Source organism: Oncorhynchus mykiss, chromosome Y, assembly GCF_013265735.2.
Source record: "Oncorhynchus mykiss isolate Arlee chromosome Y, USDA_OmykA_1.1, whole genome shotgun sequence".
Classification (NCBI taxonomy): Eukaryota; Metazoa; Chordata; class Actinopteri; order Salmoniformes; family Salmonidae; genus Oncorhynchus; species Oncorhynchus mykiss.
This window is the reverse complement of record NC_048593.1, coordinates 88,739-113,498: the sequence shown is the minus strand read 5'-3', so window position 1 is coordinate 113,498 and position 24,760 is coordinate 88,739. Positions and strand designations below refer to the sequence as shown.

At 42.8% G+C, this 24,760-nt stretch overlaps 1 protein-coding gene across 6 annotated transcripts in view; it reads right to left on the bottom strand.

The window, feature by feature from the left end:
* Positions 1-6,699: 6,699 nt before the first annotated feature.
* LOC110509485 (ral guanine nucleotide dissociation stimulator) overlaps positions 6,700-24,760 on the bottom strand; it is a 34,867-nt gene continuing 16,806 nt past the window's right edge. For 2 of the 6 annotated variants that reach the window (XM_021590372.2, XM_036967706.1), the window contains exons 7-16: positions 23,802-23,879; positions 19,607-19,693; positions 19,488-19,520; positions 19,280-19,401; positions 18,967-19,059; positions 14,938-15,163; positions 14,556-14,630; positions 13,195-13,452; positions 12,952-13,066; positions 6,700-11,019 (exon numbers count right to left, since the gene is read on the bottom strand). In XM_021590372.2, coding sequence (XP_021446047.2) covers positions 10,844-11,019; positions 12,952-13,066; positions 13,195-13,452; positions 14,556-14,630; positions 14,938-15,163; positions 18,967-19,059; positions 19,280-19,401; positions 19,488-19,520; positions 19,607-19,693; positions 23,802-23,879 — 1,263 coding nt within the window. In that variant the 3' untranslated portion in view covers positions 6,700-10,843. The remainder of the gene's footprint in view (positions 11,020-12,951; positions 13,067-13,194; positions 13,453-14,555; positions 14,631-14,937; positions 15,164-18,966; positions 19,060-19,279; positions 19,402-19,487; positions 19,521-19,606; positions 19,694-23,801; positions 23,880-24,760) is intronic. The other 4 variants (XR_005040407.1, XR_005040409.1, XR_005040408.1 and 1 more) reach the window with 4 other exon arrangements.

Here is a 24,760-nt window from a genome sequence, read left to right as displayed (position 1 = left end):
TCCTAACGATTGATTCCATACATCGTTTGACATGTTTCAAATGGACTGTAACAGAACTTTTCGAGTTTTTGAAGTGCCTGCGCCTCATGAAGATGGATTACTGGGCTGAACACGCTAACAACAAGTGGCTATTTGGACATAAATGATGGAACTTTATGGAACAAATCAGTAATTTATTGTCGAACTGGGATTCCTGGAAGTGCCTCATCAAAGGTAAGTTAATATTTATGGTTTTGTTTCTAACTTTGTTGATTCCACAATGGCGGATATTCCTCTGGCTGTTTTGGGTTCTGAATGCCGTTCTCAGATTATGCTTTTTCCGTAAAGTTTTTTTAGAAATCTGACACAGCTGTTTAAGGAGAAGTCTATCTTTAATTCTGTGAATAACACTAGTATCTTTTATCAATGTATATTATGAGTATTTCTGCAAAATCACTGGATGTTTTGGAATCAAAACATTACTGCACATAAGGCGCCAATGTAAACTGAGATTTTTGGATATAAATATGCACATTATCGAACAAAACATACATGTATTGTGTAACATGATGTCCTATGAGTGTCATCTGATGAAGATAATCAAAGGTTAGTGATTCATTTTATCAATATTTCTGCTTTTTGTGACTCCTATCATTGGCTGGAAAAATGTCTGTGTGTTTTTTCGACTTGGTGGTGATCTAACATAATCAGATGTTGTGCTTTAGTTGTAAAGCATTTTTGAAAGCATTTTTGAAAGATGTTTCTCTTTCATTTGCTGTATTGGACTTGTTAATGTGTGAAAGTAAAATTTTTCAGAAAAATATTTTTGCCTTTTTAGCGGAACGTTGTTCCGCTAGCGGAACCCCTGTGCTGGAAAGGTTAATCTAACAGCAGCAGGCAAGGCAGGGCAAAGGTACAGGATGGCAGGCAGGCTCAGGGTCAGGATAGGCAGAGGTCAGTAATCCAGATAGGTGGGGCAAAGGTACAGGACGGCAGGCAGGCTCAAGGTCAGGGCAGGCAGAAAAGGTCAAAACCGGGAAAACTAGAAAACAGGCACAATTGAGATACAGGAACAGCGAGAAAACCGCTGGTAGTGTTGACGAAACAAAACGAAGTGGCAACAGACAAACAGAGAACACAGGTATAAATACACAGGGGATAATGGGGGAGATGGGCATCAGCTGGAGGGGGGTGGAGACAATCACAAAGATAGGTGAAACAGACCAGGGTGTGACAGACATATGGCAATTTACTGGGGGGAGGGGTGGTCCAAAATAGTGGAGGGTTGTGTGCTTTGTGGAGGGTTGTTTTTGTTTTTTTTGGCACAGGGGAGGGTAGTGTATTTTTTTCCCTACCCAAAAATAGCACACATAAAAACATTCAAAGCTGCATACATTTTTATATAAATCAACAAGAAAAATAGGAATAGCTGATGGGCAGCAGATAGCTAGAGGCTAGAGCTGCCCTGGCTGTGGTAGCTTCCCACTAGTGTAGCTTATTCATTCACCTCAGTCGAGAGGGGATGAAACATTAACTAACGTTACATGTCAGTTAGAATACCAGCTCAGCACCGAGAATAAACACTAGTTTACATTCAAATCACAGGACATTATTCAAATGACATTTTCACTGCAGCCTAGAGTAGAATGGTGTACTCACTTGAAAACAATAATGCAATTATTCATTGCATTGTGGTGTTGTAGGCTAGTCTAGGTAGGATATTTGCATTATCCCTAAACAGGATCAATAGGGGATATTGTTTAGGTGTGTGTCGGTCTTCACTGTCCTTTCATGTGCAATGATACACCTGGCCTTTCTGCTCAGATAGCGATATGAATCAAGGACTGTCTGCCCCATAGTCCAGTAGCTACTCTACATGACCAAAAGTATGTGGACACCTGCTCGTCTCATTCCAAAATCATAGGCATTAATATGGAGTTGGTCCCCCCTTTGCATCTTCTTGTAACGGTTGTCTTCTTCCTCTTCCTCTGAAGAAGAGGTGCAGCAGGGATCGGACCAAGACGCAGCGTAGTTATAATTCATGGTTCTTTTAATAACGAAAACTATACATGAAATAAACTACAAAACAAGAAACATGAAAACCCCAAACAGTCCCGTGTGGTACAAACACTGACACAGGAAACAACCACCCACAAAACCCAACACAAAACAGGCTACCTAAATATGGTTCCCAAACAGACAATGACTAACACCTGCCTCTGATTGAGAACCATATCAGGCCAAACATAGAAATAGACAAACCAGACACACAACATAGAATGCCCACCCAGCTCACGTCCTGACCAACACTAAAACAAGGAAAACACACAAGAACGATGGTCAGAACGTGACACTTCTGGGAAGGCTTTCCACTATATGTTGGAACATTGCTGCGGGGACTTCTTGTGACCTTTTGTGGTCTACCACTTCTAGGAACATCATCCTAATATTGAGTTGCACCCCCTTTTTCCCTCAGAACAGCCTCTTCGGGGCATGGACTACAAGGTGTCGAAAGCGTTCCACAGTAAATCTGGCCCATGTTGACTCCAATGCTTCCCACAGTTGTGTCAATTTTCCTGGATGTCCTTTGGGTGGTGGAACATTCTTGATACCAGAGCAGATAGCGATATGAGCTGTCGAATAGTGATATGAGCTGTCGAATAGCGATATGAGCTGTCGAATAGCGATATGAGCAGTCGAATAGCGATATGAGCTGTCGAATAGCGATATGAGCTGTCGAATAGCGAAATGAGGTGGCTGTTGTTAATAATATAATAACAGCTGTTGTTTGATGGAAATGTTTTTAAGCCTTTGTTTTGTTCTGTTTCAGGATCAAATGAGCTTTTTATTAGTCAGTATGGCAATGTAACGTTATTGATCTGTTAGTGTCCCTAGCTAATTCCCTACTTTTCACACGGGCACAGTAATAAACAGCTCTAACTTTACAGGCTTCACTGTCATGGTGCACTGATTTCTTCATCCCGCTCCCACCCTTAGCCACTGGCTTACAGTACGGTCCGACTCCCACCCGCTACCACGAGAACTGCTCCTAAACCCAACCTCAGTCCCGCAATGTTATTTTAGGCGTATGTGACGCAACTCACTTGCCAGCCATGGTTCCAGCAATTTTGCACCATGTAGTCAATATTAAATGCTAAAAAATAACTTAAGAAATAGGTTAAATTACCAGAGATTCTCACATGGCCATTATATTATATTACTGGGCTATATCAGCCAATATGCTAGATGTAGTTTGAAGAGAGCAGAGTTGACAGAGAAATATGTCTGATCAATATTTCTAGACAATGTAGTAAATTATAGCCTAACCATAGGCCTATTTAGGAAGTACATTTCATTGGAAAGATAACTGCCCCATGCTTCTCCGCCAATGCCTAGGCTATAGCCTACTCTATTTAATTGAGACCATATGCACACCTGATCTCACACCTGATCTCATGGCTACTGAACTTAAAGCAGCAAGGATGACACTTGCTACGTTCTGCATAGGCCTATAGGATATAGACTACCTGTTAGGAGGATGATTTGCAGACAGAGACAAATAAATGGGTAATCAATACTTATTGAAAATTGAAATGCTCAACGCTCTCTCACCAAAGTAGCCTAACCTATGTGCCTTTTCCTTTTCAATGGTTGCACTTTGACTCACATTGGTTGGACGCCCTCCACTTCTTTCCATTATCGATATTTATTTACAGACGCTTTATTTACAGATGCAGCACGCTTCTGTCTATGTGTAGGTAATCCTTTCTAACGTGACTTTTTTGAAAGATATCATGTAGTAGAACTGCTTAAGTGTTGCTCTCCGCTTTCTGGAGGGCTTTCTGGAGAGTTTTGAAATCAGTGGAATTAGAGTATGATAGCTAAGGAGATGGAGACTTTCTGGCGTTTGATTGCAAATATGCAGACAGAGTCAAAAAGAGAACACACAGAAGGCTGTTGTATAAAACAGCTGTCTCCGGATTACATCTTCAAACTAAGAGCAACCATGGCATCCGTGACAGAGAGGGAGAAGAGTCCATCCGGGTAAGAGAGTCTAGCTAGCTACGTCTTCAGATATTACACGTTTCTAATTTAGTCAAAGGTCCTGCATCAGTGGTAATAGGGGTAGGAAATACATGGAGTTGTCCCATTTGAAATCACCTAGTTGTGTAAGTCAAAGTCCTGCTGCTCCGCCTCTTCATTGGTGTAAGGTGTGTGGAAAGCATTTAATCTCCATGATTTCTTTAGTTAGTCACATGAAAATGCATACAATGGATAAAGAGCTTTTTTGTGGTGTGTGTGGAAAACGCTTTGATTCCACAGAGAGTATGCAAGTTCATCTCCAAACTCATAGTGAAAGTGACTCATTGTACTTCACTATGAGTACTAAGTTAATAATGCATATGGGAATTCACAAAGGGGAGAAATGAGTAAAATGGCCAAATTTTGGGAAATGTTTCAGCAACAGCTTTAATATGATTCAACACATTAGGAGCCACTCAAGGGAGAAAACCTATCAATGTCCTCATTGTGGCAAAGGTTTCAGCAATAGCTCTAATCTGAAAGTTTACATCAGGAGCCACACAAGGGAGAAATCGTATCACTTTTGTGGCAAAGGTTTCAGCAATAGCTCTAATCTGAAAGTTTACATCAGGAGCCACACAAGGGAGAAATCGTATCACTTTTGTGGCAAAGGTTTCAGCAATAGCTCTAATCTGAAAGTTTACATCAGGAGCCACACAAGGGAGAAATCGTATCACTTTTGTGGCAAAGGTTTCAGCAATAGCTCTCATCTGAAAGTTTACATCAGGAGCCACACAAGGGAGAAATCGTATCACTTTTGTGGCAAAGGATTAATTCAGAAAGCATACATGTTGCATATAAGGATTCACACTTGTGAGAAACTTCATACTACATATTAGTCGTTTTTGTGGTAAATGTTTCCGCTTTGGCACAGATAAAGTGCACATGACGAGACACACAGGGGAGAAATTGACACTGGAGAAATCCCTTAATTGCAGTTTGTGTTTCACCGCTCACATTTCTCTGACAATTTACATGAGGATTCATATAGGGGAGAGATCATTCACTCAGTAGTCAATTTGTTAGGTACACCTCCCCGTTCACAAAAATGGTTCGCTCCTACAGACATTGAGTCATGTGGCCATGGCATGCTATATAAAGGCAGACAGGTATTGAGACATTCAGTTGCTGTTTGATTGAACGTTAAAATGGGGAAAACGAGTGACCTAAACGACTTTAAGTGTGGTATGATTGTTGGTGCCAGGCGCGCCGGTTCCTGTATCTCCGAAACGGCCAGCCTCCTGGGCTTTTCATGCATGACCGTGTCTAAGGTTTACCGAGAATGGTGCCATAAACAAAGAACATCAGTCAGTGGCGGTCCTGTGGGCGAAAACAGCTCGGTGATGAGGGAGGTCGAAGGAGAATGGCAAGAATCAGGCAAGCTAAGAGACGGGCCACAAATAGGCAAATAACGGTGCAGTACAATAGTGATGTGTAGAATGGAATTTGAGAATGGCCACACCAGGTTCCCCTCCTATTAACTAAAAACAAGAAGAAGTGGCTCCAGTGGGAACACGATCACCAACAGCAGAACACAATTATTGAGGAGTGGCGAAACATTGCCTGGTCTGACGAATCCCGGTTCCTGTTGCGTCATGCTGACGGTGGAACCAGGATTTGTGGCGTAAGCGACATGACTTCATGGCCCCATCCTATCGGGTGTCGACGGTACAGGCTGGTGGTGGTGGTGTAATGGTGTGGCGAATGTTTTGAACGCCACAGTGTACCTGAACATTGTTGCTGACCTGATGCATCCCTTCATGGCTACAGGGGGTTCCGACCCGGTAATAGATGGATGTACCTAATAAACTGGCAACTGATTGTATATGTGACCTGTGTGTGGAAAAGCTTTATTTCATCAAGTGCAATAGGTGCACATAAAAAAAACATATTACCACATCACAATGGTCATCCAATGAAACAAGAAATAGCAGAGAAAAAAACAGGACTTTACAACAGGTGTATTGTATTTAAAAGGAGCCCAACTCAGAGGGAATAGCCTAAGTGCCTTGTGTGGGGAGAGGGTGTCATGCCTGCTCCTGCTCTTCCATTCTGGCGTACGACGTCACCAGAATACCAACCCGCCAGCTTGATTCAAGCTGTATCACGGAATCTACATTCAATCTGTATCACAATTTACATTTAAAGGCAATGTTCTAGGGATCGCGTGACAGCATTCACGGCAAACGCTCAATCGTAATTTACCTTTACATTTCAATTGCACTATACCACAGATCTTCTGCGATAGTGATTGAGTCGAGCCCTAACAAAGAGCAGTAAGTGAGTTTCTGAGCGACAGTAATCACTGCTAATTTGTTCAACAGGACATTTGAACTGATGTATTGTATCTGGACACAGAGCTTGCATTTGATTTGATGTAGAATTTAATTATATTTCACATCTTTTGATATCCCAGTTTTATTACTATTTTGTTCCACTGTATTGAAAGCAACTTATTTTGAAAACATCACTCCATGGATGATAATAAATAAAGATTTTATAAAGATAAAGATTTTATGAACCATACTGCAACTCTGAATGGTGTTATGACTGCATTATGTATACCCATTAACGTGTTTTTCAGTGGGGTATTCTTATATACAGTGTAGTACAGCAGAGACAAATGCAGATGATTTGACACATGGTAAGTGTTTATTAGGTGGGTTTTTCTCCATTACAAACAGCGCAATAAGGGGAAAAGCAATATCAAAACTGACCATTATACAAAAGACAGGATTGATGTAAAGCAGCCAAAGCCAAAGGGATATGGAGACAAGTGGCCCTGCAAATACAGTGGTAGAACAATCGCATGTATATTTACATATTCATTTGTAATTGCATGGGAAAAGAAACTAAATGTAAAATGCTACAAAAGTATTTACAAGTTAATAAATAAAGCAAACACACACAAAAAAATCTAAAGTACAAAGGACATTGAGTCTTTTATAATACAAAAAATACAAAAGGAACATAGAAAAAACATTGAACAGATAATCGTTAGAGTTCTGAGTCGTTGACAGTGATGGAGAGCGATGGCACAAAGGTTTTAAGGAGGATCATTGTGAGAGGGTGAGGCCTGAGGACATATTCCTGATCAGGCAGTGTTTCTGAGAGGGACTAACTTAGTTTGATCGGTGCAGTCTTTGGCCCTTACTTTTACCAACAACAATGCAGACACAGAAGAGAGTCTCATTCACACACACACACAAACCTGAAATGTTGACATCTTTATGACAGACCGACCCCCCCCCCCCCCCCCCTTTATGGCAGACATTCGCAAAAAAAGAGAAACAACAAGCACACATACACAAAAGTTTGAGATGTGCACAAAGGATCCATCCCTCATTCATTGACGCATTACAGAAGTTGACTTTAACCACAGATCTAGGTTTAGCGTTCCCAACCTCAATCCTAACCTTGGTCATAGGACGTAGGAATATAAACTGACATTGAATCAGGGCTTAGGGGCAACTTCCATCAACACCACCGATATGAAGTCCAACGAATGACATAAGGGCAGTAGACTCCCGGACTCCACTATTCACAAACATACAGCAACCATCACTGTCACCAACCAGCACAGTTGCATGCATTCATAACGCAGTACTTACATAATGTGACTAGGGAGAGGCTATACGGACACACCGGTGCTCAAATGGATGACATTGTCATGCCCTGATCTGTTTCACCTGTCCTTGTGGTTGTCTCCATCCCCCTCCAGGTGTCGCCCATCCTCCCCATTATCACCTGGGTACTTATACCAGTGTTTTCTGTCTGTCTGTGCCAGTTCGTTTTGTTCGTTCAAACCTACCAGCGATTTCCCTTGCTCCTGTCTTCGCTATAGTCCCTGTTTTGTAGTTTCACAGGTGTTACCTTTTCTGCCTGCCCTGAGCCTGCCTGCCTGCCCTGAGCCTGCCTGTCTGCCCTGAGCCTGCCTGCCTGCCCTGAGCCTGCCTGCCTGCCCTGAGCCTGCCTGCCTGCCCTGAGCCTGCCTGCCGTCCTGTACCTTTGCCTCTACTCTGGATTACCGACCTCTGCCTCACCTGACCATGAGCCCGTCTGCTGTTCCGGTGCCTTACACTCTCTCTGGATTATTGACCTCTGCCTGACCTGCCCTGAGCCTGCCTGCCGTCCTGTACCTTTGCCTCTACTCTGGATTACCGACCTCTGCCTCACCTGACCATGAGCCCGTCTGCTGTTCCGGTGCCTTACACTCTACTCTGGATTATTGACCTCTGCCTGACTTGACCATGAGCCCGTCTGCCTTACACTCTCTCTGGATTATTGACCTCTGCCTGACTTGACCATGAGCCCGTCTGCCTTACACTCTCTCTGGATTATTGACCTCTGCCTCACCTGACCATGAGCCCGTCTGCGGTTTCGGTGCCTTACACTCTACTCTGGATTATTGACCTCTGCCTGACCTGACCATGAGCCCGCCTGCTGTTCTGGTGCCTTACACTCTCTCTGGATTATTGACCTCTGCCTGACCTGACCATGTGCCCGTCTGCTGTTCCGGTGCCTTACACTCTCTCTGGATTATTGACCTCTGCCTCACCTGACCGTGAGCCCGTCTGCGGTTCCGGTGCCTTACACTCTCTCTGGATTATTGACCTCTGCCTGACCTGACCATGAGCCCCCCTGCCTTACACTCTCTCTGGATTATTGACCTCTGCCTGCATTGACCTGTCATTTGTCTGCCTCTGTTTAAATAATAAACTTTTGTTTCTTCAACACTGTCTGCACCTGGGTCATACCTTAAAAGGTGATAGACATATGTCGCGCAGCTGAGAGTCGAGTGTGGATTTGGTTCAGTCAGTCGTCCTGATAGGCCCTTCCCAGCTAGTTCCCAGCCCTTCCCAGCTTTGGTCACCATCTCCAATTTGTTCCATCCCACTTTATTTTATTTTGAGTAGGATAGCAGCCTACATGAAAAATAACTTGTAATGTTGGTAGTAATCTAGATGGATGTCACCGTTATGCTACACTGCTCAATGGGGAGAGTTTGCACATCAAGCCAACGCAACACAGGGCGCCGTGTCCTTCTCTCCCGCTTGACGCAGTAAGGATAGGGAAGTAGATAGTGTAGTCAATAGTGATTTTCACAGAAAATGTACTACTACGACATAAACCTCTAACGTTACATTTTGTACAATTATTAATTAGACAAAAACTAAAGGATTCTGAACACTCCCAAGTCCCAACTTCGACCGACAAGTTTTTAGCCACAAGCATTAAACTAGCTTGCTGGGAACGGCACATCAGGAAGACTGTCTGAAATGACTGAACTGAATCCATTCGTCACCACTCGACTCTCACTGCACAAAAAACGTCAGCAATTTGGGCACCAGGAGTGTCCATATAGCCACTCCCCTATGACCACCCATCCTTATGATAATTAACATATGAAAAACTGTCATTATAGCACCTGAAAACATACCCTTTTTACACTACTGTACTGAGCTGAGCCAAGCTGTACTGCGCTGGCCTAGTTATGCATCAACCATAGTGGCTGGAACTGTGCTGGAAAGGACCATGTTAAAAATAAAATATCAGAGCCAGCCAGCACACTATGGTTCAGGTTGGCACAATATGTAAAAAGGCTATAGAAGTAAAGTATAGCCAGCCTACATATAGCCTGCCCTCTGATAGAGACCCAATCCTGTGTCCCTTTTAGAATGTTTACTGTCATGCACAGGACACAGTGTGACACGGTCACATTCAAAAAGTAAATCATTTCAGAAAACCCTTTGAGCACGAACACAGGCTTTAACACTGTAATCCACTGACCTGGCTGCTGATAATTAGGGACGTTAGGTTTGATCATAAGTGCTGCAATACTGTAAGAAATGGATAGACATGGGGTACTACAAACCAAGGACTCGTCATATCAGATTATCTTCTATCAGAGTCATAGACAAAGAATCACACATCTGTGCAAGGAATCTATCAACAGCAAGCAAACTCACTCCCCCACTACAATCTCTATGCTCCCAAAAACAGTCTATGATCATATCTCATATTCCACTCTTCTCTGCTCTTTGGCACACGCGGAGTGGACCAGTATGTTTTAATTAGAGTTCTTTCTTTTCCTCTCTTTCATTTATCTCCTGAATTAACTGAATTGAAATGAAGTTGACCCCTACCCTGGTACACTAGGAAAACAGGCCTTAATGAAAGAGAGAAATAAAGGAGGGAGCAGACCAGAACAGTCCTTTCATTCATGTTTTTTTCTTTACACTACATAGAACAAAAAGACTAGACATTTAAAGACCACGGTTCATTTCACAATACAATATTCATGTTTCCATCTCTGTCCATCTCTCTCTCGCTCTTTCTCTGAGTGCTTGACACACACACACACACACACACACACACACACACACACACACACACACACACGCTGCATCGGCTGAGGGAGGGTTCTGTAGAAATGACAGGGAGTGTAACTCCTTTAGAGGGAAGGCATTTTCAGACGCACCTGGATAAAATACAGTTACCATTTTCCCTCAGTTTTCCTTCTTGAGTGCTCACTATCGATTAGGACGTCCACAGAGAGCTGAAGCTAACAGGGAGTGATTTGTGCAAGTTCATTGGCCTATAGTGCTTTCCATCCCACTCAGCTGAATTAGTCCTCTGAGGCTTTGACGCTCAGACGCCGAACACAAGACCGAGCTGGCGGCTGGCCCCTCTACCATGGCACATCAAGGGTGGTACTAAAAGATGGCACCCAGAGAGCCCAGCAGGAAGTGGGAGGCGGGCGAGGACATGGTGTAGCCCCTCAGAAGATGCCCTTGCCGATTTTCAGGCCGTTCTGCTTCATCCGCGGCAGTGTGGAGCTGGCCACATGCTTGGTCCGGCCCACCATGGGGAAGCCACGTTTCTTCAGGACAAAGTCGTAGTTGGCCGAGGAGTTCATGGCATAGAAAACGTTGGCATTGTCTGGAATCTTCAGCTCTGTGGAGGGAAGGGGTTGCAAAAGAAACACAGGTATGGTTAAAAGACACATTGAACCAACAGACAAAATGGAATGTTAAAATATGGTTGAGAAGATGGACGGAGAGATAGTTAGACAAGGCTTATAGTGTACAGATATTTCAAAAAAAAGTACAGTAGAACCAGAGATAGGAACAAATTGGAAATGGGTTAGGAACACGGAAATGTTTGTAACTTTAGAATGTAGTTCAAAATGCATCAACTCTGAGGTTTGTACAGTGCCTTGCGAAAGTATTCGGCCCCCTTGAACTTTGCGACCTTTTGCCACATTTCAGGCTTCAAACATAAAGACATAAAACTGTATTTTTTTTGTGAAGAATCAACAACAAGTGGGACACAATCATGAAGTGGAACGACATTTATTGGATATTTCAAACTTTTTTAACAAATCAAAAACTGAAAAATTGGGCTTGCAAAATTATTCAGCCCCCTTAAGTTAATACTTTGTAGCGCCACCTTTTGCTGCGATTACAGCTGTAAGTCGCTTGGGGTATGTCTCTATCAGTTTTGCACATCGAGAGACTGAATTTTTTTCCCATTCCTCCTTGCAAAACAGCTCGAGCTCAGTGAGGTTGGATGGAGAGCATTTGTGAACAGCAGTTTTCAGATCTTTCCACAGATTCTCGATTGGATTCAGGTCTGGACTTTGACTTGGCCATTCTAACACCTGGATATGTTTATTTTTGAACCATTCCATTGTAGATTTTGCTTTATGTTTTGGATCAATGTCTTGTTGGAAGACAAATCTCCGTCCCAGTCTCAGGTCTTTTGCAGACTCCATCAGGTTTTCTTCCAGAATGGTCCTGTATTTGGCTCCATCCATCTTCCCATCAATTTTAACCATCTTCCCTGTCCCTGCTGAAGAAAAGCAGGCCCAAACCATGATGCTGCCACCACCATGTTTGACAGTTTGGATGGTGTGTTCAGGGTGATGAGCTGTGTTGCTTTTACGCCAAACATAACGTTTTGCATTGTTGCCAAAAAGTTCAATTTTGGTTTCATCTGACCAGAGCACCTTCTTCCACATGTTTGGTGTGTCTCCCAGGTGGCTTGTGGCAAACTTTAACCAACACTTTTTATGGATATCTTTAAGAAAATGGCTTTCTTCTTGCCACTCTTCCATAAAGGCCAGATTTGTGCAATATACGACTGATTGTTGTCCTATGGACAGAGTCTCCCACCTCAGCTGTAGATCTCTGCAGTTCATCCAGAGTGATCATGGGCCTCTTGGCTGCATCTCTGATCAGTCTTCTCCTTGTATGAGTTGCAAGTTTAGAGGGACGGCCAGGTCTTGGTAGATTTGCAGTGGTCTGATACTCCTTCCATTTCAATATTATCGCTTGCACAGTGCTCCTTGGGATGTTTAAAGCTTGGGAAATCTTTTTGTATCCAAATCCGGCTTTAAACTTCTTCACAACAGTATCTCGGACCTGCCTGGTGTGTTCCTTGTTCTTCATGATGCTCTCTGCGCTTTTAACGGACCTCTGAGACTATCACAGTGCAGGTGCATTTATACGGAGACTTGATTACACACAGGTGGATTGTAATTTATCATCATTAGTCATTTAGGTCAACATTGGATCATTCAGAGATCCTCACTGAACTTCTGGAGAGAGTTTGCTGCACTGAAAGTAAAGGGGCTGAATAATTTTGCCAATTTTTCAGTTTTTGATTTGTTACAAAAGTTTGAAATATCCAATAAATGTCGTTCCACTTCATGATTGTGTCCCACTTGTTGTTGATTCTTCACAAAAAATACAGTTTTATATCTTTATGTTTGAAGCCTGAAATGTGGCAAAAGGTCGCAAAGTTCAAGGGGGCCGAATACATTAGCAAGGCACTGTATCTTTCAGATTCCAGTCTTGAGGTGAGCATGACAGACAGCTGAATGACCTTTCTCCTCAGAGATCTTCTGCAGCAGTTCGTAGTCCTCCGCCCTCTCCCGGTCCAGGTTGTGTTTCACCATGGCCTTCCTGATCACCGCCGGCGTCTTGTCCTGACTGGTCACCTGGAGATCACATTATGACCACATTAAGACATTGGGATTGGCTCAACCAGACCCCACAACCACCAAACACATTGGCAGGGAATTTCTCTTTCCAATCTACCATAATCATCACGAACGCAGCAGCTCACCAAGATGCTCTTGTACATGTTGCCGTTGTCCACGTCCAGGCTGACCCGTATGATGCAGCAATCGTCCACCTGCTGGTTGTAGAGGGGCAGTGACAGCGACGAGTAGTTGGACACACCTGACACGGAGCGCTTGTGCGAGCGGGAGCCGGCCCCTACCACGGGCGTGGAGGACATGGAGGAGGAGGAGGCGCTGCTGGAGCCCGAGCCAGATCCCACACCAGAGGCGTCCAAGGAGGACAGAGAAGTGGACTCCCAGAACTGGAGAGAGACCAAGAGAGAAGGGGGACTATTGAAATGCAATCAAGGAAAGCAATGCATCTTAAACAGGTACATTTCACATGTTTGGAAACTGTTGAATGAATTCCAGTGTATTTTGACAAACATTTGGGAACACTGGAATTGTGACTGGTGTTGTTTTACATTATGAGTAATGGGATAGTGCTTGCATGACTTGAACATGCCATCTTCTCTGAAACTGGAAACACTTATCTCCCTCACTAGCTTTAAGCACCAACTGTCAGAGCAGCTCACAGATTACTGCACCTGTACATAGCCCACCTATAATTTAGCCCAAACAACTACCTCTTTCCCTACTGTATTGTATTTTATTTATTTATTTATTTTGCTCCTTTGCACCCCCATTATTTTTATTTCTACTTTGCACATTCTCCCATTGCAAATCTACCATTCCAGTGTTTTACTTGCTATATTGTATCTACTTTGCCACCATGGCCTTTTTGCCTTTACCTCCCTTATCTCACCTCATTTGCTCACATCGTATATAGACTTGTTTATACTGTATTATTGACTGTATGTTTGTTTTACTCCATGTGTAACTCTGTGTCGTTGTATGTGTCGAACTGCTTTGCTTTATCTTGGCCAGGTCGCAATTGTAAATGAGAACTTCTTCTCAACTTGCCTACCTGGTTAAATAAAGGTGAAATAAAAATTAAATTAAATTAACATGACATGCATGAAGAAAACACAATGAAAAATATGGAGTGATGAATGTGCGACCGGGTGAAACCCACAATGCTACTTCTATTGAGTTGTTATGAGCAGTATGGATACAAGGTGAACTCTTCATCCCCAATTAAAGACACAACAAATGAAACCAGTCAAAACAAACAGGTCAAAGTGCGATGATGATCAACGTGAGCAGACGCATGAATCAAAACTACTCAACATGCACACGCCATTCTCGCCCCAAAAATGGCTACAGGGATGATGTAATGGTGACGTCACACAGATAGATAGAAACAGTGCAAACAGCACAGTCCTTTGATGGTAGTGTGAAATGGCTGTGCCACAAGCTAGTGTAGGTGAAACAGAAATATGGTACAGGAAGTAGTAAATAGTACCGTGGGTGCCAGGTCAGGCAAGGGGCCGCACTTCCCTAACGTGGAATTGGAATGTTTTACGGAAGGCGTGGAGGTCTATAGAAAAGGAATTAAGAGCTACAGTCACCAGTGGGCTTCACATGGGCTGTTTCTTGTGGGCTGGAAGAGTTATACTATGCTATGACAGTAGTACCGCTATAGTGATCATTCTGGTATCATGGTCTTTAAAGGTAGACTCAATGATATGACATCAACATCTTACACAGTGGAGCAACTTCCTGCTTACAGACATCAACAATGACAGAATTCAATAGCACACTGTCCTCTGACATGTCTTCATTGTAAATAGTTTATTCTTAACTTACCTTCCAGTATAAATGGATAAATAAAACATCTCTCTCACCTTTCGCTCGTGGGCGTCAGGCGAGTCGGAGATGAAGCTGATATTTATCTCCTCGACGTCGGAGCTGCTGGAGCCGGCTGAGGTGACGCTCAGGGAGTCTGCTCCGTCACCCCTTCCACCTCCACTTGAGCCCCCCAAGCAGGGGGCGTAGCGCAGCTGGTCAAAGGACTTGGAGTGAGAGCTGCCCGCACAGCAGTAGCCTGGCTCCGAGCTGGCCGGCTGGCGACTGAAAGAGGGTGTGAAGGAATGGGATGGAGAGGGAGGAGGGAGAGATGGCAAAGAAAATGCAGAATGAGAGGAAGAGTAAGAGAAAGAAGAATGAGTTAAATAAATGAAACATTGACACAAATCGACTGCAAATCATTAGAAGGGAATTCCGGCCCGAGTTAAGCACGTGTAATTGGAATGTAATTCCCTTTTTATGCACTTTCCTCGATACACGTATTCTGACCTTGAATTTAAGCATGAGAACAGCATGCTATTCACTCGCCATTGGGTTGAGGTGGAGATGGAATAAATGAACACACACAAACACTCACTCCATCATTTGCTCACTTACACATAATATGCGCACACATTTAAACTGACTCTACACACCCACAAACCCACTCACATACAAGCTGCTTCTACTCTGCTTATCTTATATCCTGTTGCCTTGTCCCCTTACCGCTATACTCATCTACCTCCATCACTCAAGTATCCCTGCACATTGTAAATATGGTATTGGAACTGACATAAAAATATATATTTCCTGTATCTAGAATGCTTACTTACTTATGTTAGATTCTGGGTGAAACTTGGAACATTGTAATACTCAGAAGCATAGCATATAAAGGAGTGAAAGTGACTGGTTTTTATATCCGAAGTTAATGGTTATCTGTAGGAGACAGATGGCTTTGGAACGTGTTGAGTGAATGGGAGAAAGTCACAGGATTGCTATAGGGGAAGCGGATGGACATATGTGGATTAGGCAAAGGAGGGGTTGAGGTCAGGTCAGATCCCCTGAAGGTAGAAATTATGGTTTATTACCCGATTTCCCGCTTCCTGTCGAAACTATAAGATGTAAGGATTGGAGAGAAGGAGGAGGGGCCTAAAGTGGAGAATATACAGTGGGGAGAACAAGTATTTGATACACTGCCGATTTTGCAGGTTTTCCTACTTACAAAGCATGTATACTTCAACTGTGAGAGACGGAATCTAAAACAAAAATCCAGAAAAATACATTGTATGATTTTAAAGTAATTAATTTGCATGACATAAGTATTTGATACATCAGAAAAGCAGAACTTAATATTTGGTACAGAAACCTTTGTTTGCAATTACAGAGATCATACGTTTCCTGTAGTTCTTGACCAGGTTTGCACACACTGCAGCAGGGATTTTTGCCCACTCCTCCATACAGACCTTCTCCAGATCCTTCAGGTTTCGGGGCTGTCGCTGGGCAATACGGACTTTCAGCTCCCTCCAAAGATTTTCTATTGGGTTCAGGTCTGGAGACTGGCTAGGCCACTCCAGGACCTTGAGATGCTTCTTACGGAGCCACTCCTTAGTTGCCCTGGCTGTGTGTTTCGGGTCGTTGTCATGCTGGAAGACCCAGCCACGACCCATCTTCAATCGTCTCGCGATACCTTGCCAAGATCTCGCGATACATGGCCCCATCCATCCTGCCCTCAATACGGTGCAGTCGTCCTGTCCCCTTTACAGAAAAGCATCCCCAAAGAATGATGTTTCCACCTCCATGCTTCACGGTTGGGATGGTGTTATTGGGGTTGTACTCATCCTTCTTCTTCCTCCAAACATGGCGATTGGAGTTTAGACCAAAAAGCTCTATTTTTGTCTCATCAGATCACATGACCTTCTCCCATTCCTCCTCTGGATCATCCAGATGGTCATTGGCAAACTTCAGACGGGCCTGGACATGCGCTGGCTTGAGCAGGGGGACCTGCGTGCGCTGCAGGATTTTAATCCATGGCGGCGTAGTGTGTTACTAATGGTTTTCTTTGAGACTGTGGTCCCAGCTCTCTTCAGGTCATTGACCAGGTCCTGCCGTGTAGTTCTGGGCTGATCCCTCACCTTCCTCGTGATCATTGATGCCCCACAGGGTGAGATCTTGCATGGAGCCCCAGACCGAGGGGGATTGACCATCATCTTGAACTTCTTCCATTATCTAATAATTGCACCAACAGTTGTTGCCTTCTCACCAAGCTGCTTGCCTATTGTCCTGTAGCCCATCCCAGCCTTGTGCAGGTCTACAATTGTTTCTCTGATGTCCTCACACAGCTCTCTGGTTTTGGCCATTGTGGAGAGGTTGGAGTCTGTTTGATTGAGTGTGTGGACAGGTGTCTTTTATACAGGTAACGAGTTCAAACAGGTGCAGTTAATACAGGTAATGAGCGGAGAAGAGGAGGGCTTCTTAAAGAAAAACGAACAGGTCTGTGAGAGCCGGAATTCTTACTGGTTGGTAGGTGATCAAATACTTATGTCATGCAATAAAATGCAAATTAATTACTTAAAAATCATACAATGTGATTTTCTGGATTTTTGTTTCAGATTCCGTCTCTCACAGTTGAAGTGTACCTATGATAAAAAAATTACAGACCTCTACATGCTTTGTAAGTAGGAAAACCTGCAAAATCGGCAGTGTATCAAATACTTGTTCTCCCCACTGTATACTTGTGGTGGTGGAAACATGTTTTTGTCTGAATGCAGCTGTATCGTCCCTTTGGTAATAATTAAACATGGTTAAGCTTCTCTGGTGTCCGTGAGTTATTTACTCTGAAAATTAGAACCTAACACTTACTTACTTTCATATTTCTTATTTTTTTATTTCTTGTGGGGTTTTTCTAGTAATACATTGTTATTGAGTTTTGAGTTTGCAAGAAAGGTATTTCAGTGTATTTGTGCATGTGACATTAAAACTTGGAAACTTGAAGGTGTGGCAGAGGTATGTCTACAGATACACCATATTCTGACCTTGACTAATTCCCTAATAACTCCACCACCTTTACGCGTGATGGAACCATGAATAAGGTCGAGAGAACTGGTGGGAAAAGCACCTACTTCATTTTTTCAATAGAAATAATACAATTTTCCATGCACTGTAATTTATAACTTACAAAGCTATTGATCAGAGGTAAGTAAATGAGTAATCCATTTGAATAAGGGGATTGTAAATATAAATTACACTTGTTTTAGATCTATATTGTCTTATTATGAGCACTGGAGACAAATGTGAAACCAGTCATATGGCAACAAACTGAATCATATCAACATATCAACTTTCCCACAGTAAAGTAGGCACTCTCGAATGTCTTAATTATAGGCTAGCCCGACATACTCTTTTCCCTATTTCTATCATGTTAAACATTACTTGGCTGTGTCATCACACAGTTCCATGGTTAGTGCAGGCAACAGAGGAGGGTATAGTCTACTATTGCACACTATTCTCCCTATTATAATTATTTGTACACTAATCTTCCAATATTACAATCGGTTGAAGAAATGAATGTGGCAATTTTCAGAATGAATCTTTCTTTTGTGCGTAAAGGCTCTCCAAATCTGTTTTCTATGATTCCTAAATACTTTACTAAACCTAACTAATCTACAAGATCAGAGTAATTTTAGATCTACCACTTGGTGTTGAAACAGAGACGAATATGCATATATTTAGATGGCTTTCTTTCATTGATCCCTAATATTCTGAACACGTTCTCTCAATATATTCTAGTAATTCTGTTGACAAAATTCTAACTAAAAAGGTACAGTGTATTTAAAGGGATGGCTTAAGATACTGAAAATCCTACTGTATGAAAACTCCACGAGAAAATCTTTTGGCCAACAAGTGTGAGGGTTTTCAGTTGTTTAATAACATTTATTCAGACAAGGTAGCACATGCAGAGCACGTTACGCAAATGAATACGGTAAGTCTAAAAGATGTACATTTCCTAAGACTGAATCGGACCCATATTGCACCCATTGAGCGGAAATACTTTCTGCAATCATTTTGGGAGGATTTCCTTCTTTACTCACTCGCTCCAGCGTTTGATGATTCCTGTGTTCTTCTTTTTCAGAGTATTTGAGGCCGACTCTGACAGCGGCTCGATCTCACACGACTGACTGTAGCTGTGGAAAGCACACGAAGAAGAGTATGTGTGTGTTCCTGTCTTTTCAAGTGTCTAGTCCTCCCCTTCCCTCTCTTCCACTGTCCCTCTCATAATCCTCTCCTCTCTCCCATTCTAATTCTAATACATACTGTTTGTCACACCCACCATAATCTATTTCTAGTGTTTATGAAAATATTATTTAATGTATTTCTAACAGAATAGTCTGTTCCTTCTCTTACCTCTCGGCCTCAGTGAGTTTGTCCACACAGGAGAACCACTGTCGGAAACGTTTGTTGCGGGTGAAGTTATAATTGTTGCAGGCCAGCTGCAGAAGCTTGATCTGGGCAATCACCTCAAACTCCTACAAGACCAGAGGAAATATAAGGGTAAGTATGCGGTGTTCATCTTCATCATCATCACACATTAAATACATGTTGCATTCCTTACCTTCCTCCTCTTCTCAAAATGTATCAGCCCTCCCTGTAAGCAAGAAAATATGTTCTTTAGAACAGAAATTGTTTAAGAAGGTGTGTGTTCATGCGTGCGTGCGTGTGTGTGACTCTCACGTCCAGGTAGTCCTTCATGGCAGTATCCATCATGACTAGGTCTGTCAGGAAAGTACCCAGGTAGGGAATGGTCCCCTGCATCACACTCTGAAATACACACACACACAGGCAGACAGAGACTGGGGTTAGTGTGTGTGTGTGTGTGTGTGTGTGTGTACATGACTTTGCTAGTGATGAAATAATGCATTACAGACTTTTTCCCCCGCTGAGGACACATGTAGATGAAAATAAATAAAAAGATGTATTAATCTCCCTCTGTGTACAATGATTAGGTTAAATAACTATCTCCAGTTGGCTATTGTTCCCAATTTAATAATTGCACAACTGACCATATGACTACACTGTAATTACAGTCAAATGAAACTGTAAAGTTGCATATCACTACTACAGTCGTGATCAAAAGTTTTGATAATGGCACAAATATTAATTTTCAAAGTATGCTGCCTCAGTTTGTATGATGGCAATTTGCATGTACTCCAGAATGTTATGAAGAGTGATCAGATGAATTGCAATTATTTGCAAAGTCCCTTTTAACATGCAAAATGACCAGCTGACATCGTGTCAGTGATTCTCTTGTTAACACAGGTGTGAGTGTTGACGAGGACAAGGCTGGAGATCACTCTGTCATACTGATTGAGTTCGAATAACAGACTGGAAGCTTCAAAAGGAGGGTGGTGCTTGGAATAATTGTTCTTCCTCTGTCAATCATGGTTACCTGCAGGAAACACATGCCGTCATCATTGCTTTGCTTTGCACAAAAAGAGCTTCACAGGCAAGGATATAGCTGTCAGTAAGATTGCACCTAAATCAACCATTTATCGGATCATCAAGATCTTCAAGGAGAGCGGTTCAATTGTTGTGAAGAAGGCTTCAGGGTGCCCAAGAAAGTCCAGCAAGTGCCAGGACTGTTTCCTAAAGTTGATTCAGCTGCGGGATCGGGGCACCAACAGTACAGAGCTTGCTCAGGAATGACAGCAGGCAGGTGTGAGTGCATCTGCACGCACAGGGAGGCGAAGACATTTAGAGGATGGCCTGGTGTCAAGAAGGGCAGCAAAGAAGCCACTTCTCTCCAGGAAAAACATCAGGGACAGACTGATATTCTGAAAAAGGTACAGGGATTGGACTGTTGAGGACTGGGGTAAAGTCGTTTTCTCTGATGAATCGCCTTTCCGATTGTTTGGGGCATCCGGAAAAAAGCTTGTCCGGAGAAGACAAGGCGAGCGCTACCATCAGTCCTGTGTCCTGCCAACAGTAAAGCATCCTGAGACCATTCATGTGTGGGGTTGCTTCTCAACCAAGGGAGTGGGCTCACTCACAATTTTTCCTAAGAACACAGCCATGAATAAAGAACGGTACCAACACAACCTAAGAGAGCAACTTCTCCCAACCACCCAGGAACAGTTTGGTGAGGAACAATGCCAAAAGTGATAACTAAGTGGCTCGGGGAACAACGCATCGATATTTTGGGTCCATGGCCAGGGAACTCCCCAGACCTTAATCCCATTGAGCACTTGTGGTCAATCCGCGAGAGGCGGGTGGACAAACAAAAACCCACAAATTCTAACAAACTCCAAGCATTGACTGTGCAAGAATGGGCTGCCATCAGTCAGGATGTGGCCCAGAAGTGAATTGACAGCATGTCAGGGCGGATTGCAGAGGTCTTGAAAAAGAAGGGTCAACACTGCAAATAGTGACTCTTTGCATCAACTTCAAGTAATTGTCAATAAAAGCCTTTGACACTTATGAAATGCTTGTAATTATACTTCAGTATTCCATAGTAACATCTGACAAAAATATCTAAAGGCACTAAAGCAGCAAACTTTGTGGAAATTAATATTTGTGTCATTCTCAAAACTTTTGGCCACGACTGTACACAATTCCTGGATGCTGAAAATGTCCCAGTTCTTCCATGGCCTGCATATTCACCAGACAAGTCACCCATTATGCATGTTTGAGATGCTCTGGATCAACGAGCTGTGAGCCTTTTGCGAGTAAGAATGATTCCATAAATAACCACTAGATAGGTGTGTAATGGTTTTCTTCCGCTGAAGGAGAGGAGGACCAAAATGCAGCGTGGTTAGTGTTCAATATCTTTAATATAGACGACAAACGAGAACACTACAAAATGCAAAACAATAAATGTGAAAACCGAAACAGACACGGAAACAATCACCCACAAAGTACCCACAGAATATGGCTGCCTAAATATGGTTCCCAATCAGAGACAACGATAGACAGCTGCCTCTAATTGAGAACCAATCTAGGCAACCATAGACATACAAACTACCTAGATAACTAAGGTCAGGGCGTGACAAGGTGTGTCTCCCTTCTATCCTCCACCGATAGAGAGCAAATAACTATGAATTTTGAAAAGAAAAATACTGCTCCTCTAAGCTATCTATATTAGATACATCCATGACAGTCATTTGCTACAAAGTGGGCCAATTTCAAAGACAGTGATTTTAAAGAGGATAAGACAAGTGAGAGTGAAAGGGCAAGTGGAGAGCGTTTTGTTTGTGTGTATGTGTTTGTCTATGAATGACTATGCACACCTGTGTGTTGTGTGTGTGTGTGTGTGTGTGTATGTGTGTTAAAGTGAATGCGTCAGCAGAGTTCAGTGAGAACAGAGAGAGGGGCTGCTTGTTTTCTGTTCGATGGATCTTACCCGCGTTAATTGACAAAACCCAATTACTCCCGCCAGTCTTGTCTATAGGGCCAAGATGGGAGTGCTTTCATTACATCTGGCACCTCCTTCTCTCTCTCCCTATCTGTCTCTTGAAACAGGCAGTTGAAGTCGGAAGTTGACATACACCTTAGCCAAATACATTTAAACTCACTTTTTCACAATTCCTGACATTTAATCCTAGTAAAAAATTCCCTGTATTAGGTCAGTTAGGATCACCACTTTACTTTAAGAATGTGAAATGTCAGAATAATAGTAGAGAGAATGATTTATTTAAGCTTTAATTTCTTTAATCACATTCCCAGTGGGTCAGAAGTTTACATACACTCAATTAGTGTTTGGTAGCATTGCCTTTAAACTGTTTAACTTGGGTTAAACGTTTTGGGTAGCCTTCCACAAGCTTCCCACAATAAGTTGGGTGAATTTTGGCCCATTCCTCCTGACAGAGCTGGTGTAACTTCCTTGCTGAGTGTAACTTCCTTGCTGATGTCGATATAGGACTCGTTTTACTGTGGATATAGATACATTTGTACCTGTCTCCTCCAGCATCTTCACAAGGTCCTATGCTGTTGTTCTGGGATTGATTTGCACCAAAGTATGTTTATCTCCAGGAAACAGAACGCGTCTCCTTCCTGAGCGGTATGATGGCTGCGTGGTCCCATGGTGTACATACATGGTGTATGTACTATTGTTTGTTACCGATGAACGTGGTACCTTCAGGCGTTTGGAAATCTTTTTTCTGAGGTCTTGGCTGATTTCTTTTGATTTTCCCATGATGTCAAGCAAAGAGGCACGGAGTTTGAAGGTAGGCCTTGAAATACATCCACAGGTACACGTCCAATTGACTCAAATTATGTCAATTAGCCTATCAGAAGCTTCTAAAGCCATAACATAATTTTCTGGAATTTTCCAAGCTGTTTAAATGCACAGTCAACTTAGTGTATGTAAACTTCTGACACACTGGAATTGTGATACAGTGAATAATAAGTTAAATAATCTGTCTGTAAACAATTGTTGGAAAAATTACTTGTTTCTTGCAAAGTAGATGTCCTAACCGACTTGCCAAAACTATAGTTTGTTAACAAGAAATTTGTGGAGTGGTAGAAAAACGAGTTTTAATGACTCCAACCTAAGTGTATGTAAACTTCAGAATTCAACTGTATATCTCTATCTCTCTCTCCCTTCTCTCTTTCCCTGTTTTTCTCTCTTTCCATCTCTCTGTCTTCTCTCTCTTTTCCCTCCCCTCCATATCCCTCTCTCTCTTTTTCTCTCTGACTCTCACGCTTTCACTTTCATTTTTTGAGCTCCCCTTTACTCTCTTCTCCTGCCCTCTGTCTGCCAGGTCATTTAATTTCTCTCTTCACTCCCTCCCTGCTTTTCATGTCATCCTCCATTTCCCTAAAGCCACTTTTTCTATCTTCCTCATCAATCTTTTTAGTCCTTTATCTCTCTCTCTCTGTCCAGTCAATCTCCCCCTCCTTTGTTGCATTCCTTCTATCTTAATGTCCTTACCAGGTCTCGGGGCTGCTGCTGTCTCTTCTGGGCTCGTTTGGGGTTTATTTCCAGGGTGGCAAATTTGGACGTGCCCTCCTAGACAGAGAGAAAAACAGACAACAAAAACCCAGTGAGATCAAATGCCTAAGCCCCTATTTCAGCGATCAAATAACACTGGTTTCTGTTTTTGTTTGGTTAAACATGGTTAATTAAATGGAAGAATACACACTTTTTCCTGGAATACATCCTGTCCTTTATCAAGCTATGAAATGGTGAACATACAGACTCCCACATTCTACTTCAGAGGAACAGGCAGAGTAGGCATATCCTCAACTGGCACAGCCTACCACCATGCTATGATGTCACTGGGGGATTCCGCACCCCCCCAATAACACACCTACCCATCCTTAATACACACATAATGGCTACCTCTAGATGCCCTGACATCTGTGTCTGTGTGTGCTTTGGAATTTGGGGAATGTTAGGGTTTGAGGTCCAAGTGTGCGTAAGCGGGCTTAGTTACTATCCCTCCAAACAAACACACCCCCACGTCCAAGTGAAGACCAACCACCCATGACCTGCCCTTTACATCGTTCTGTTCTGTTACATAACAGTTGATAATGGATTAGCTAAATTAATCATGTTCCCAAGTGCACAAAGCACCATACATTGTTAGGTAAGAACTCTACTCATAGGGAAGATGACCAGACATTTCACCAAGATATTACATTAAGATGGGAAACTCCTGACGACAGAATTCCATACTTTGTTTTTCAATTTGATGGTGGAGAAATTGTATTGCTGTCCATTCAACTACCTAAATAAAGTCTTGTTTTATGTGTCACAATTTAATTTCAGAATGCCCTTTTTGGGCACCAAGCGCAACACACGTTAGTTACCCTATTATGCTACTTACTGCAGGGGGTAGTGTGTCAGCCACACCCTGTCATCTGATCCTGAGTGATGACACCATCAGT